The sequence below is a fragment of the Scyliorhinus torazame genome, chromosome 7, assembly GCF_047496885.1.
Source record: "Scyliorhinus torazame isolate Kashiwa2021f chromosome 7, sScyTor2.1, whole genome shotgun sequence".
NCBI classification, from domain to species: Eukaryota; Metazoa; Chordata; class Chondrichthyes; order Carcharhiniformes; family Scyliorhinidae; genus Scyliorhinus; species Scyliorhinus torazame.
The window spans coordinates 276,071,487-276,087,692 of record NC_092713.1 but is presented as its reverse complement, the minus strand read 5'-3'; the positions used below and the strand labels follow the sequence as shown (position 1 = coordinate 276,087,692).

Below are 16,206 nucleotides of genomic sequence, written 5' to 3'. Positions count from 1 at the left end.
ATTTGTAATTGTCCCACCACCCCCAGAACCGGTTCCAATGTCCCCAAAATCTGAACCCCTCCCTGCACCATCTCTCAAGCCACGTATTCATTCTGACTATTCTTGAATTTCTACTCTGATTGTCTCGTGGCACTGGTAGCAATCCTGAGATTACTACCTTTGAGGTCCTACTTTTCAACGTTATCTCCTAACTCCCTAAATTCTGATTGTAGGACCTCATCCCATTTTTTACTTATATCTTTGGTGCCTATATGCACCACGACAACTGGCTGTTCACCCTCCCCCTTCAGTATGTCCTGCAGCCGATCTGAGACATCCCTGACCCGTGCACCCGGGAGGCAACATACCATTCGGGAGTCTCGTTTTCAACCACAGAAGCGCCTGTCTACTCCCCTTACGATTGAATCCCCGATGACTATAGCCCTGCCAGTCTTTTTCCCGCCCTTCTGTGCAGCAGAGCCAGCCACGGTGCCATGAGCCTGGCTACTACTGCCTTCCCCTGATGACTCATCTCCCCCAACAGTATCTAAAACGGTATACCTGTTTTGGAGGGAGATGACCGCAACGGACACCTGCACTGCCTTCCTGCTCTTTCTCTGCCTTTTGGTTACCCATTCCCTGTCTCCCTCACCAATCCTAACCTGCGGTGTGACCAACTCACTGAACGTGCTATTCACGACCTCCTCAGCATCGCGTGATGGTCCAAAGTGAGTCCATCTGCAGCTCCAGAGCTGCCATGCGGTCTAACAGGAGCTGCAGCTGGACACACTTCCCGCACATGAAGGAGTCAGGGGCATCGGCCGCGTCCCTGAACTCCCACATTGAGCACGAGGAGCATAAGACAGGTCTGGGATCTCCTGCCATTTTTACACTTTACCTTAACTGATTACAAATATAATATCAAATAATGAATAATTGAAAGGAATAAAGATTTTACTTACCAATCACAATACTTGCCAACACACGAAGAGTTAAATTTCTCCCAACTACTGCTAATTGGAGCACTTTCCTTACCAGCCAATTAGGTCACTGCTTTGCTGTGATGTCACTATTCAAATTTACCCCCAAAGACCCTGTGGCCGCTGTTTAAGCAGCGAAGCAGCTAGTTTAAATACTCACTGCTCGACTCTGTAGCTCCGCCCACTCCAACAGCTGAATTCCCACCGAAAAGACTCGAATACGCGAAGCAGCTGGTTTAAATACTCACCGCTCGACTCTGTAGCTCCGCCCACTCCAACAGCTGAATTCCCACCGAAAAGCAAGTTGTGGGAACAAGACCTGTGTGGTAGTTGTGCTGTCCTGTTTTTATAGTTATTCTTAGTTCAATAAACCTCTGACGTGTTTTAACAGTGCCTCATCAATAGCCTCATAATATAACAGTAATAGTGTATTATACTAAATTAGTACCTGTTTATTAATATTGCAAAGTGTGATTTCACTTCCTTTATCTGTGTCCTTTGTGTGCTATATTTTGCCACATTACAAAATAATATGCACAAGAATAAAAAGGACAGTGAATGTTTGTAAAAAGGCTTCTAATTTCCATTGTTTCTAATTTTTCACCAAATGGATTCGGTCATGGCTTCTTTAAGATATCTTCTCCCTCCAGCAATGTAATCTTATCCTTAATCAATATTGCCATCCAGCCACCTTTCTTTCCTTCCCTATCTTTCCTGAACACTGTAGCTGGCACTGCTGCCTCACAGTGCCAAGGACCTGGGTTTGATTTCAGCCTTGGGTGACTGTGTAAAGTTTACATGTTCTCCCCGTGTCTATATTTCCACCGGGTGCTCCGGTTTCCTCCCATAGTCCAAAGTTGCGCAGTTTAGGTGGATTGGCCATGCTAAACTTTTATTTCTATCAATTCATTTTCATTTCTTCAGTTGATCTGTTTTTTTTCTCACCATTGTTCCTCCCCCTCCAGCCACCCCACCCCACCCCACTTGGTCCATCTCTTCCTAATTGTTCTTTGACACACTGCCCACCGTTGTTTTGCCATTAACACATTCTGATCACTTAATGCGCCACTATCAGCACCCTTCTTAGTCTTGATCACCCCCATTTACATTTCCTTTGACTTTCAGTCCACAGCAGCATTGTCAATCTAATAATTATAATAAAAATCTTTATTAGTGTCACAAGTAGGCTTACATTAATACTGCAATGAAGTTACTGTGAAATCCCCTAGTCGTCACACTCCAGCGCCTATTCGGGTACACAGAAGGAGAATTCAGACTGTCCAAATCACCTAAAAAAGCATGTCTTTTGGGAACCAGGGCACCCAGAGGAAACCTATGCAGACACTGGTAGAACGTGCAGACTCTCCACAGACAGTGACCCAAGCTGGGAATCGAACCCGGGTCCCTGGCCCTGTGAAGCAACAGTTTTAACCACTGTGTTACTGCGCCCCCTATCACAGGCCCTCTAACCCGCTCCGCCCCGCAACACCTGTATAAATCTGAACCTATTTCCAGTCTCTCTAGCTTTGACAAAGAATCATCCAGAATTGAGACGTTAGCTCCCTTCTCTCTCCACAGATGCTGTCAGACCTGCTGAGTGTTCAGTATTTTCTGTTTCGGACTCCAGCATCCGCAGCAATTTACTTTTATGTAAATTGTCCCTTAAGTATTCAAAGATGAGCAAGTAATGTAGGCCTAAGGGGATAGGGTGCTCTTTTGGTGCAGATCCAATGAAGAGTATTGCCTCCTTCTGAACTGTAGGGATTCTATGTATTATTTATTACCCAGACCTGTCTTTTTTGAGTAAACTCACTGCAACATCATATTGCCCGTTTTGTTCACTATCTCAAGCTTAATAACCTTTTAAACTATGATTCTGTTGTTTCCATACAGGATTGTAAATCTAATTTAGATCCATTTGTATTCCCTCATACTCTGATCCTACCAAAGATCTTATTATTTTGTACTTTAGCACTATGTTTCCCCCAATCCTTTGTGCACCTTATTTCTCCTTTCTAATGCCACGTTCTGGTTCCCCACTTCTGCCGAGTTTGTTTAACCCAACACCCCAACATTCGAAAACAAGTCAACCAGGACATTGGTCCCAGTTCTGTTCAAGCTCAATGCATCTAGCCTATTTGGTTCCACCTCCTACAGAGATGTTTGCAATATCCCAGGAATCTAAAGCCCTCCCTCCTGCACCAGCTGTTTACTCAAACATTTGAAATTGTAGCCAGACTTCCTTATTCTTGTCTTCCAATCCCCTTTCAAAGACCAACATATCAATTGCCTTTTTAATTGCTTGTTGAATCTGCAGGCTAACTTTGTGTACCTTGTACACTGAACAACAATATTTAAAACCTGCACATCTTTTAAAAACATCCCGCTTTTCTATTCTTCCACCAAGGTGAATAAGCTCACGCTTCCCCACATTATACCCCATTTGCCATTTGTCGTCCTCTCAGTCAACCTATGAGTAACTCTCTGCAGCCTCTTCTGACCTCCTCTTGACCTACATTCCCCCCTAGCTTTGTATCATGAAAAACTTGGAACATTGGCCAAATCTCCTGAGGAGCAGCAATCTCCATCAGATTGCCACTCCACTACTAATTTTCTGTGCCTCACTAGTTCTGCATTTCGAGCCAGGACTTCGATCCCAGCTTCGTTAATTCTTTGCAAAAATGTATTTATATCTGAAAGACCATTCCAAACATTTCAAAAAGACCCCCACAGAAACTGCACTATTCAGGTTTTCTACATTGACCATGTTGTGCACTCTTTCAGGTGCTTCAAGACGGTCATAAAAATATTACAGATGTTTCAAAATTTGAATAACAAGTGAAAGTAGCAGCATGGATACAAAATTGGTTGAGACATGGAACAGAGTATAGTGGTGGAGGTTGTTTTTTTGAACTGGAGGAAGGTACACAGTGGAGTCCCACAGGGGCCAATGTCAGCACTCCTGCTTTTCCTGATATATTAATGACCTGGACTTGGGTGAACAAGCCAAAATTTCAAAGTTTGTGAATGACTCGAAATTTGGAAGTGTTCTGAACTGAACTGTGAGGAGGGCAATGATAATCTTCAAGAGGCCATAGACAGGTTGGTGGAATGGGTGGACAAGTGGCTGATGAAAATTACTGCAGATAAATAATTAATGGGAAGGCAGTTGGGTAGTGGTATTTGTCACTGCACTAGTAAACCAGAAACCCAGGGTAATGCTCTGGGGACCAGGGTTTGAATCCAGTCACTGCAGATGGTGAAATTTGAATTCAATAAAAATCTGGAATTGAAAGTCTGATGATGACCATGAAATCATTGCCGATTGTCGGAAAATCCCATCTTGTTCACTAATATCCTTTAGGGAAGAAAATCTGCCTACCTGGTGTGGCCTACATGTGACTCCAGACCGACAGCTGTGTGGTTGACTCTTAACTGCCCCCACAAAGGCAATTAGGGTTGGGGAATAATTGCTGGCCCAACTAGCGACGGCCACGTCCCATGAATGAATAGTAAAAAAAAAGTGTAAGCGATTCGTTTGGCAGAAAGAGTGAGGATAAGCAATATAAAATAAGAGTGCGATGTGAAAGAGAGAGTAGGAACAGAGGTACCAGGGGTAAAATGGCTCAAATCATTGAAGGTGACAGAGCAGGCTGAGAAAGCGGTTTCAAAAAAAAATGTATGGTACCCTAGGTTTAAATGTTGGGGCATAAGAGTACAGAAGCCAGGAGGCTATGATACACCATACAGCCTCAACTGGAGTATTGAGCGCAATTCAGCGGACTTGATGAAGAGAAACACCCCGCTAGTCAACGACACTTTGCTATTTGTTTTTATGCCTGGGGGGGATCCTCTCCGCCGAGGCCGCACTGAGAGGGCATTCCTGTTGGCGAGCTTCAGCGACCCCTCCCCTCCAGGATTGTACTTCCTGGGTGACACAGCCAGGTTGCCAAGCTGGTATTGACAAGGAGCCCTGGTGCCAGAGGGAGAACTAGGATGCCAAACTGTCCTGACCACCTGCGAGAACCCCCCCCCCCCCCTCCCCCCCCCCGCCCCCCAGGTGCCATTTCGACTTTGCGACTAGTCCACGTTTGTGTGGATCAATATTAAACGGCTCTTAGTCAAGGTCTCCTAGGCTCAGCCGTAGAGTCCCGGGCACCAGGATAATCCTGCAAATGCATATTTAAATGAGCTGTACAATCGGTAGCACAATGGCTAGCACTGTTGCTTCACAGTGCCAGGGTCCCGGGTTCGATTCCTGCTTGGGTCACTGCCTGTGCAGAGACTGCATGTTATCCCCATGTCTGCTTGGTTTTCTCCGGATGCTCCTGTTTCCTCCCATAAGTCCTGAAAGACGTGCTTGTTAGGTTGATTGGACATTCTGAATTCTCCCTCTGTGTACCCGAATAGGCGCTGGAGTGTGGCGATGAGGGAATTTTCACAGTAACTTCATTGTAGTGTTAATGTAAGCCTACTTGTGACAATAATAAAAATTATAATTATATTCATTTGGATATGCAGATCTAGACCATGCCCATTGAGTACGAGATCCAGATCGCAACGTCTTGCGAGATTCCGTTGGGTATTGCAAGACATTTCAAACCTCTCAAACGGAGGCCTCTCGCGAGATTTATTAGCCTTGCTCCATACCAAATTTGGTGTGACGGGGCCGTTGAATCGCACCATTTTGATCAGTTCTGCTATCCACTCTTTAGGAAGGATGTGAAGACTTTAGAATTAAGGTGCAGAAAAGATTTTGTTCCAGGGATGAGGAATCTCAGTGGATAGATGGGAGAAACTGGGGCTGTTTTCCATGAAAAAGAAAAGATTAAGAGGTGATTTGATAGACGTTTTCAAAATCATGTGGGATCTGGACATGGAAGATAAGGAGAAACTATTCTCGTTTGTGGAAAGATTGAGAGCCAGAGAGAGAGAGAATAGGTTTAAAGTGATTGACCAAAGACCAACAATGACATGAAGGCAAACCTTTTTTTTATGTAGTGACAATTTCAACAGTGACTTCGAAAAATAATTTGACAATTATCTGAATATAAAGCATTGCAGGAATGTGGGGATAGGGTGTGGAAAGACAAACGTGAGTTTTCCATGCAGAAAAGGGAAGGGAAATGGCACAACAGGCTGAAGGCCTTGGTTCAATAAAATAAGACCATAAGACATAGAAGCAGAATTAAGCCATTCAGCCCATCGAGTCTGCTCCGCCATCAATCATGGCATTTTTCTCATCTCCATTCTCCTGCCTTCTCTCCATAATCCTTGTACTCCTTATTAATCAAGAACCTATCTATCTCTGTCTTAAAGACACTCAATGATTTGGCTTCCACAGCCTTCTGCAAGAGTTCCACAGGTTCACCACGCTCTGGCTGAAGAAATTCCTCCTCATCTCTGTTTTAAAGGATCGTCCCTTTAGTCTGAGATTGTGTCCTCTGCATCTAGTTTTTCCGACAATTGGAAACGTCACCTCCACACCTACTCTCCAGGTCTCGCAGTATCCTGTAAGTTTCAATAAGATTCACCCCCTCATCCTTCTAAACTCCAACGAGTACAGACCCAGAGTCCTCATCCATTCTTCATATGACAAGCTCTTCATTCATGAGATCATTCTTGTGAACCTCCTCTGGACCCTTTCCAAGGCCAGCACATCCTTCCTTAGATATGGGGCCCAAAACTGCTCACAATACTCCAAATGGGGTCTGACCAGAGCCTTATATAGCCTCAGAAATACATCCCTGGTCTTGTATTCTAGCCCTCTCGACATGAATGCTAACATTGCATTTGCCATCCTAACTGCCAACTGAACATGCACATTAACCTTAAGAGAATCGTGAACAAGGATTCGCAAGTCCCTTTGTGCTTTTGATTTCCTAAGCATTTCCCCATTGAGAAAATAGTCTATGCCTCCATTTCTCCTTCCAAAGTGCATAACCTCACACTTTTCCACATTGTGTTCCATATGCCACTTCTTTGCCCACTCTCCTAGCCTGTCCTTTCCATAGTAACTTCATTTCAATGTAAGCCTACATGGGACAATAAAAATTATTATAATAAAATCCTTCTGCAGCCCCCCTGCTTCCTCAATACTACCTGCCCCTCTACAGGTCTTTGTATCATCTGCAAACTTGCAACAATGCCTTCAGTTTCTTCTTTCAGATCATTAATGTATATTGTGAAAAGCTGTGGCCCCAGCACAGACCTGTGAGGCACACCACTAGTCACCGGCTGCCATCTTGAAAAAGACCCCTTTATCCCACTCTCTGCCTTCTGCCAGTCAGCCAATCCTCTATCCATGCCAGGATCTTACCCTTAACACCATGGGCTCTTAACGTATTTATCAATCTCCTATGCGACACCTTGTCAAAGGCCTTCTGGAAATCTAAATAAATCACATCCACTGGTTCTCCTTTGTCTAACTTCCTTGTTACCTCCTCAAAGAACTGATGGGTGTGCCAGGATAGTCCTGCTCGAGAAATATTAGAAGTGGGATATTCAGGTTTGGAGGAAATCGTTTAACTGCTTGGGAAAAGATTACTTGATGCATGGTGGTGGGATCATGGTCTGGACACAGTTAGGAAGTCTCAGCTTGGTATCAAACAATAATAGCACCTTCCTTGTCAGCAGATTTCATGACAATGTTAGGGTTGGACTGAAGAAAGATACATTTAAAAAAAAAATGGACATTGTTTTCTTAGGGTAGACAAAAGGCCCTCACCGTCCCTATCCCCACATTCGCCCAACTAAACCCCGAGGTCCAGTTGGACAACGGTTTCACTGTTTGTCAGCTAGTTTTGGTGAGATGTGCCTACATTTCTGTCATGATATTCAAACACACACATCACGATAGACACACCAACAGACAAATCAGAACACACAACACCACAACCAATGACAGAAAGATATAAAAGCACAGACACGACCCCCGGTGGTCAGTATTAGCTGCAGAGGAGAATCAGGACACATCTGTTGCCAAACACACTTAGGGAGACAGCACATGCAGAGTATCCAGAACGAACTGTATTATAAGAGTTATAATAAAATAGAGTTGTACCACATACAACTGTGTTGGCTCATCTGTGCACCAGAGCACCCAACACCACATGGTACAGGAGTGGATCGATACCTGCCGGCATACCTCAGTGTACACAGACAACCAGCAGTGCCCAGGCATGATGTACGAGCTCCCGGTTCTGCAGCCGCTCCAGTGCCACGGCGACCTCCGCGAAAACTGGCGGCGATTCCGGCAAATGTTCGAATTGTTCCTGGTGGCAGCTGAACTCCAAGACCTGGATGATAGGGAAAAAATTGAATTTCTCCTCACCATCGCCGGTGCAAGGGCAAGAGAAATATTCAGAAGGTTTAGGTTCTTCAGGAGGCAACAAAGGTACGATTACCAGGCAGTCCTGGGCAAATTCTCCAAGTACTGTGAAGAAAACGCAATCCAATCGGCACATAAAGGTAAGAAAAGCTGCAGTACTCACCTCGTGGCTGGGATCCCGGAGCCCGAATTCCCAGAGGCCGAAATCCTGGGCCTGAGAGAAGGCTGGGTCGAGGTCGGCGGCCATCTTGCTAAAGGTATCACGCTAGCACAGTTGCGCGAGCAGTGCGCAGAACCGGAAGTTTCGTTTGCGCATGCGCGAGATGCTGCGCATGCGCAGTCCAGAAAACGGCCATCGGTAAAGGAACAGCGATCTGAGCATGCGCAGTCGCTTCCTACGTGCTACATACCGAGCGTCAGGATGTCAGAGGCCCCAGACTGCACCAATTTAAAAGGGAAATGTCCCAAATCCAATTTAAAAGGGAAACGTCCCAAATCAAAAAAACAAAAATCTGTTAAAGCTGTAAAACAACCTTCCCTCACCTGGAATGACAGCACAGTGCCGCAAATTGACCCAGGAGATGAATTTGACCTCCGAAGAACCCTCCGACAAGCAGTTACCTACGCACAAGCCGATGATTCCGACCTTGAATACTTCGATGACGATCTTTACAGTGTTTCCGGACCTCGCGAGCCCAATGATAGCTCCGTGGTCCTATATGACTATGACTCGGACGAACCTTTCGTGTTGCACATTGGCGGCCCCCACATTGAATCCGACGCAGATGCGGATTCATTTTTCGGATTTGAGGATCTTCAATCCAGCAGATATGACGTTCCAACTTATCAGTACCGGATGATGCTGCAGCCTGACATTAACAGACAGGGAGCGGTGCAAGCACACGGAGAGTGCCCTGCTGCCACACAGAGCGTGGTCCACGTCCCGCTCAACGTTCCCGACTCTATGAAAGAAGACATGCAAGACTCCAGAGTGCAGTCCTCGCATGAACCAGAAGTGACTCCAGTGTCACAAGCTTCCACAGCAAGCTCGTGGACAGACTCCACAATTGCAGAAATGCAAGACTCCAGAGCGCAGTCCTTGCACGAACAAGAAGTGACTCCAGTGTCACAAGCCTCCACAGAGAGCTCGTGGACAGCCTCCACGATAGAAGCAACGCAAGACTCCAGAGCGCAGTCCTTGCACGAACAAGAAGTGACTCCAGTGTCACAAGCCTCCACAGAGAGCTCGTGGACAGCCTCCACGATAGAAGCAACGCAAGACTCCAGAGCGCAGTCCTTGCACGAACAAGAAGTGACTCCAGTGTCACAAGCCTCCACAGAGAGCTCGTGGACGGACTCCACGATGGAAGGAACGCAAGACTCCAGAGCGCAGTCCTTGCAGGAACAAGACCATGAGGGTCTAGCAACCTCTCCTGACCAACCAGCGGCAGACGATGCAAGTCTGCCATGCTCACGTGAACAGCAAGAAGGCTATAACAGCCTACCATGCTCCACTACACAGCAGCATGAACATGACGGTCTCTCATGCTACAATGAAGGGCACAGCGCTGAAGACTGTTCAAGCCCAACTGAAGACAAGCCAAAGGAATCGCCTCGTCCAAGCCCGAAAAAAAAAGGTTTATGCGCTGACATTCAGGATCATTATAGCCGAACAGAGATTAATAATGCTGCACGGCCACAGAAGGATGCTGAGGATTTGCTAACGAAATTAATTGAATGTTTAACTTGCAAGGAGCAGACTGAGAATTGCCAGTGTTTTAGTACGGATCGAAAAAATGGACAAGACATTGATCCTCAGGTAATGGAAATAACACAACCTGAATCATATCTACAGCAGGGACAAATGTCTCCCTTCAACACAACACCGCAAAATCCCAACTTCGGAGACCAGCAGTTAGTCAGTAATGACTCTTCAAACCTTGAGGGGAACATTAATTGCATTGAACCTATACACGCTCCACTGATTATTGAGCAGAACATTGGAGCAAGAATCCTGAGGACACCGACATCGAGTAGCCAGATAACGAATTTAAAACCCACAGCAGTTTCAAGTGAACCAAGTGTGCTTTCCACTAATGGTGAAGATGCAGATAAGGTCGACCCGATTATCCATTGTACCACACTAACCCCAGTGATTAAGCAGTTATGTATGGGGAGTATAATGTGGGCAATTGAGAACAGTAAAAGAGAGACTGTGACCATGCCAGTCCCAGCAAAATCAGACCCAGAGACCATGAAGGCATGTACATTAGACAAAGATACATATGAGGCACCTGAGAAGAAAAGTGAAACGGAATGTTCTTTGGAAAATAGTACAATGTCGATAGAAACATTGGATCCTATATTCGAGACCATACCTATGGGAGAATTTGGGGGTAATAAACAAGGTTCTGCAATGTCTGGGGGAAGATTTAAAATTCCAAAGAAGAAAAGCCCAAATGAAGGACAACGGCAAGACAATGACAGTCCACCGACATGGTGTGCACCACCAGATGAAAACTCTGACAATTTACCCAACCCTAGTGAACAGCAAGCTGCTAATGAGGATCTATCCACGGGATGTGAGACGAGTGACGACAGCATCCCACTTCCCATGCAAAAGGTGCAAGGTGACGGACCTCGCCTAGTGCGTACCGAGGCACTCGACGATCACGGTGGGACCACTGACGACTGCGGTGGCGGCGCACCGCTTCCACCCTCGATGGCTCGACCCTCTCCACTGGTTGGTGCATTCCTGCATGTTCCGACTCCAGAAGTGCAGCTTCAGGGAATCTCGGCTGCCTCCAGTGAACCTGTTGGGACTCCGGACGGGGGGCGTCGACGGAAGGCAGACCGGACTCCAGATGGGGAGCAGCCAAGCGCCGACTCTGATTCGCGCACGCCAGACCTTGCTCCGGACGGGCGGTGTCGCGGCCTCGGTGATGGCACGCTCAGGGTGACGGCGGATGCCACGGCGACAGGGAATGGATCGCGTGGCAGTCCCACTGGGTCGGCAGTGGCAACCAGCACCGGCGGTCCAAGATGGACACACCAATTCGCGCCATCGCCAGACGTTGATGCGAGCAACAATTCTCTCTCCAAGGCGACATGCTTCGACGTTTCTCTGCGGAGTCGTCCTTCCGGCACAGCAGGTGGCCGGAACCAGCGTACACGGTCTCGGCCAACTTCCACATCTGGCACAGTCATCGCCTTGCATGATATTAGTGATGGTGCTACTTCGATGGCAACGACCCATCGGCTACAAGATGCCGTCCACCACAAACATAAAAAGAAAAAGACTCCACCTTGTTCCTGGCATGCAGGGCGGATGGATTGGTGCGTAGGCGCAATCAGCGAGCTTTGCGCCGCCTTCCACGCTCGCAACTGAACCGTACGCACACGCCGGATCCTCCACTGGTTCCCAAGGATGACTTCGTGGAGATGCCACGGATCATGCCCCTTCCATCGCCACCAGAACCAAACCACAGCCAAGGCACCACTAACAAAGATGTTGAATGTTATATTTGCACGAATGAAAAAACCAAGCACTGCACGAAGTACAACAAATGGTAAAGTAGAGACTTCGGCAACAGCATCACCTCCAACAGTCCAAGGTGAACCAGTGTGACCCCAAATCTCCACAGCTGAACCGGCTTGAGGACCAGCCCCTTCTTGAGGCGGTCACCCATTAGACTGGACTTATAACGCTGTTCATACGTTCAAAAAGTCAAACAAGAACAAAGAACAAAGAACAAAGAAATGTACAGCACAGGAACAGGCCCTTCGGCCCTCCAAGCCCGCGCCGACCATACTGCCCGACCAAACTACAATCCTCCACACCTCCTGGGTCCGTATCCTTCCATTCCCATCCTATTCATATATTTGTCAAGATGCCCCTTAAATGTCCCTATCGTCCCTGCCTCCACTACCTCCTCCGGTAGTGAGTTCCAGGCACCCACTACCCTCTGCGTAAAAAACTTGCCTCGTACATCTACTCTAAACTTTGCCCCTCTCACCTTAAACCTATGCCCCCTAGTAATTGACCCCTCTACCCTGGGGAAAAGCCTCTGACTATCCACTCTGTCTATGCCCCTCATAATTTTGTATACCTCTATCAGGTCGCCCCTCAACCTCCTTCGTTCCAGTGAGAACAAACCGAGTTTATTCAATCGCTCCTCATAGCTTATGCCCTCCATACCAGGCAACATTCTGGTAAATCTCTTCTGCACCCTCTCTAAAGCCTCCACATCCTTCTGGTAGTGTGGCGACCAGAATTGAACACTATACTCCAAGTGTGGCCTAACTAAGGTTCTATACAGCTGCAACATGACTTGCCAATTCTTATACTCAATGCCCCGGCCAATGAAGGCAAGCATGCCGTATGCCTTCTTGACTACCTTCTCCACCTGTGTAGCCCCTTTCAGTGATCTGTGGACCTGTACTCCTAGATCTCTTTGACTTTCAATACTCTTGAGGGTTCTACCATTCACTGTATATTCCCTACCTGCATTAGCCCTTCCAAAATGCATTACCTCACATTTGTCCAGGTTAAACTCCATCTGCCATCTCTCCGCCCAAGTCTCCAGACAATCTAAATCCTGCTGTATCCTCAGACAGTCCTCATCGCTATCCGCAATTCCACCAACCTTTGTGTCGTCTGCAAACTTACTAATCAGACCAGTTACATTTTCCTCCAAATCATTTATATATACTACAAAGAGCAAAGGTCCCAGCACTGATCCCTGTGGAACACCACTGGTCACAGCCCTCCAATTAGAAAAGCATCCCTCCATTGCTACCCTCTGCCTTCTATGGCCTAGCCAGTTCTGTATCCACCTTGCCAGTTCACCCCTGATCCCGTGTGACTTCACCTTTTGTACTAGTCTACCATGAGGGACCTTGTCAAAGGCCTTACTGAAGTCCATATAGACAACATCTACTGCCCTACCTGCATCAATCATCTTAGTGACCTCCTCGAAAAACTCTTATCAAGTTAGTGAGACACGACCTCCCCTTCACAAAACCGTGCTGCCTCTCACTAATACGTCCATTTGCTTCCAAATGGGAGTAGATCCTGTCTCGAAGAATTCTCTCCAGTAATTTCCCTACCACTGAAGTAAGGCTCACCGGCCTGTAGTTCCCGGGATTATCCCTGCCACCCTTCTTAAACAGAGGAACAACATTGGCTATTCTCCAGTCCTCCGGGACATCCCCTGAAGACAGCGAGGATCCAAAGATTTCTGTCAAGGCCTCAGCAATATCCTCTCCAGCCTCCTTCAGTATTCTGGGGTAGATCCCATCCGGCCCTGGGGACTTATCTACCTTAATATTTTTTAAGACACCCAACACCTCGTCTTTTTGGATCACAATGTGACCCAGGCTATCTACACCCCCTTCTCCAGACTCAACATCTACCAATTCCTTCTCTTTGGTGAATACTGATGCAAAGTATTCATTTAGTACCTCGCCCATTTCCTCTGGCTCCACACATAGATTCCCTTGCCTATCCTTCAGTGGGCCAACCCTTTCCCTGGCTACCCTCTTGCTTTTTATGTAAGTGTAAAAAGCCTTGGGATTTTCCTTAACCCTATTTGCCAATGACTTTTCATGACCCCTTCTAGCCCTCCTGACTCCTTGCTTAAGTTCCTTCCTACTTTCCTTATATGCCACACAGGCTTCGTCTGTTCCCAGCCTTTTAGCCCTGACAAATGCCTCCTTTTTCTTTTTGACGAGGCCTACAATATCACTCGTCATCCAAGGTTCCCGAAAATTGCCGTATTTATCTTTCTTCCTCACAGGAACATGCCTGTCCTGTATTCCTTTCAACTGACACTTGAAAGCCTCCCACATGTCAGATGTTGATTTGCCCTCAAACATCCGCCCCCAATCTATGTTCTTCAGTTCCCGCCTAATATTGTTATAATTAGCCTTCCCCCAATTTAGCACATTTATCCTTGTCCACCAGTACTTTAAAACTTACTGAATTGTGGTCACTGTTACCGAAATGCTCCCCTACTGAAACATCTACCACCTGGCCGGGCTCATTCCCCAATACCAGGTCCAGTACCGCCCCTTCCCTAGTTGGACTGTTTACATATTGTTTTAAGAAGCCCTCCTGGATGCTCCTTACAAACTCTGCCCCGTCTAAGCCCCTGGCACTAAGTGAGTCCCCGTCCTGGACCCTTGACAATGGGATTTCCTGTTGTACGCAGGAAACACTTCTGTATTATAACCTGTTGTTGTTTATTGTTCCAGATATCGTCTGACCAGACCAATGTTCAAGTTTTTTTTTTCTCTTGCATCCAAGTTTTGTTATGGTACAACCTTGTTAGTGTGACGCACCCGACATCGCCCCATGTAAATAGTTACGTCATATACACACGCTGTACATAACACACACACACACTCTTCGATGCACTCACGACACAATTATATTTATAACCACGTAGGCACATATCTTTGTAAAAAGGGGGGATGTCATGATATTCAAACACACACATCATGATAGACACACCAACAGACAAATCAGAACACACAACACCACAACCAATGACAGAAAGATATAAAAGCACAGACACGACCCCCGGTGGTCAGTATTAGCTGCAGAGGAGAACCAGGACACATCTGTTGCCAAACACACTTAGGGAGACAGCACGTGCAGAGTATCCAGAACGAACTGTATTATAAGAGTTATAATAAAATAGAGTTGTACCACATACAACTGTGTTGGCTCATCTGTGCACCAGAGCACCCAACACCACAATTTCCATATTCCACTGATCCAATATTTGTTTTCTTTGAGTGTTAAGAGATGTAGGAACTCTTGACCTCGCCTTCAGGCATGCTTTCTCTTATACTAATAGATTTCTTTGGGAGCAATCTGAAGTTACACACCTAACAGCCCATCCGGCAATCCCAGAGGTAAATTTGGGATCTTGCCTACTTGGGTCCCACCTTAATTTCTAAACATTCTGGGTTCACCCTTGACATTGTTGTGGCAGGTTTGTGCCAGTAGGATTGTAAATTTTCAATCCCAATCTGAATTGATATGAATTGAAGGGTAAATGAATAAGCCTTATTCTCTCGGTTCTATGTAACTAAGAGAATACGGATTATGGAGGGGTATCCACTCTCACCCTGGCATGCTTTCTGGCGTTGGGGAGGCTCACCATTGGCTGCTGGCAGGATTTCCTGGACCCTTGACAATGGGATTTCCTGTTGTACGCAGGAAGTGGAGGAGGTCCTGCTGACGGGAACAGGCAGAAAATTCCGGCTATGTTGTGTATACCAGTGCACACTTGAATGTACAAATGTATGCATAATTTATCATGTAAATAATGGCATGCACGTGCTTTATATGTATCTTCGTGAGTATTCAATAGTATATGGGGTTGAAAGACTATTTGCTTCTGCCTTATAGGTTTGGGAGGAAGATTACTTTGTTTGCAACTATGGCTACACAGACTGGATTCGGCATAATTCAAGCCTCCTCTCCAAACTGGGAAGTGTTCTGCTTCCTTAATTTCCTTGTGGGCATTGGACAGATTTCAAACTATGTGGCTGCCTTTGTTCTTGGTAAGTCTCTACAAAATTCGACCTTTGCCCTTTCCTTAGGGCTTTCAATGCTTTTGTCACTGTCCATATGACACTAAGTTGGCCCAGAGGACTAGTAGAACACCCGTGGAATTTGGAGGCCTCACTTTGTTGTGGAAAATTGGTCAAAGAATTCTGAAACAAAGTAGGAAGCAAGAATATTTTGGCTGGAAGTGTGAATCAGAGAATTGCTGAATTGTGGAGAAAGAAAATTTTAAAAATGAGCAACGATTCACAAAATTGAGTACGATAACAAAAAAGGCCAGGAAAATCCTACTCCCAATCAATCTGATCTGGAAATCCCTGGTCCTCCTTTTTTATAAT

The 16,206-nt window shown here is 46.3% G+C and overlaps 1 protein-coding gene across 3 annotated transcripts in view; it reads left to right on the top strand.

The window, feature by feature from the left end:
- Nucleotides 1–16,206, top strand: part of LOC140427053 (organic cation/carnitine transporter 2-like) — a 332,051-nt gene that overhangs the window by 56,060 nt on the left and 259,785 nt on the right. For all 3 annotated transcript variants that reach the window (XM_072512506.1, XM_072512505.1, XM_072512504.1), the window contains exon 3: nt 15,710–15,864. In XM_072512506.1, coding sequence (XP_072368607.1) covers nt 15,710–15,864 — 155 coding nt within the window. The remainder of the gene's footprint in view (nt 1–15,709; nt 15,865–16,206) is intronic.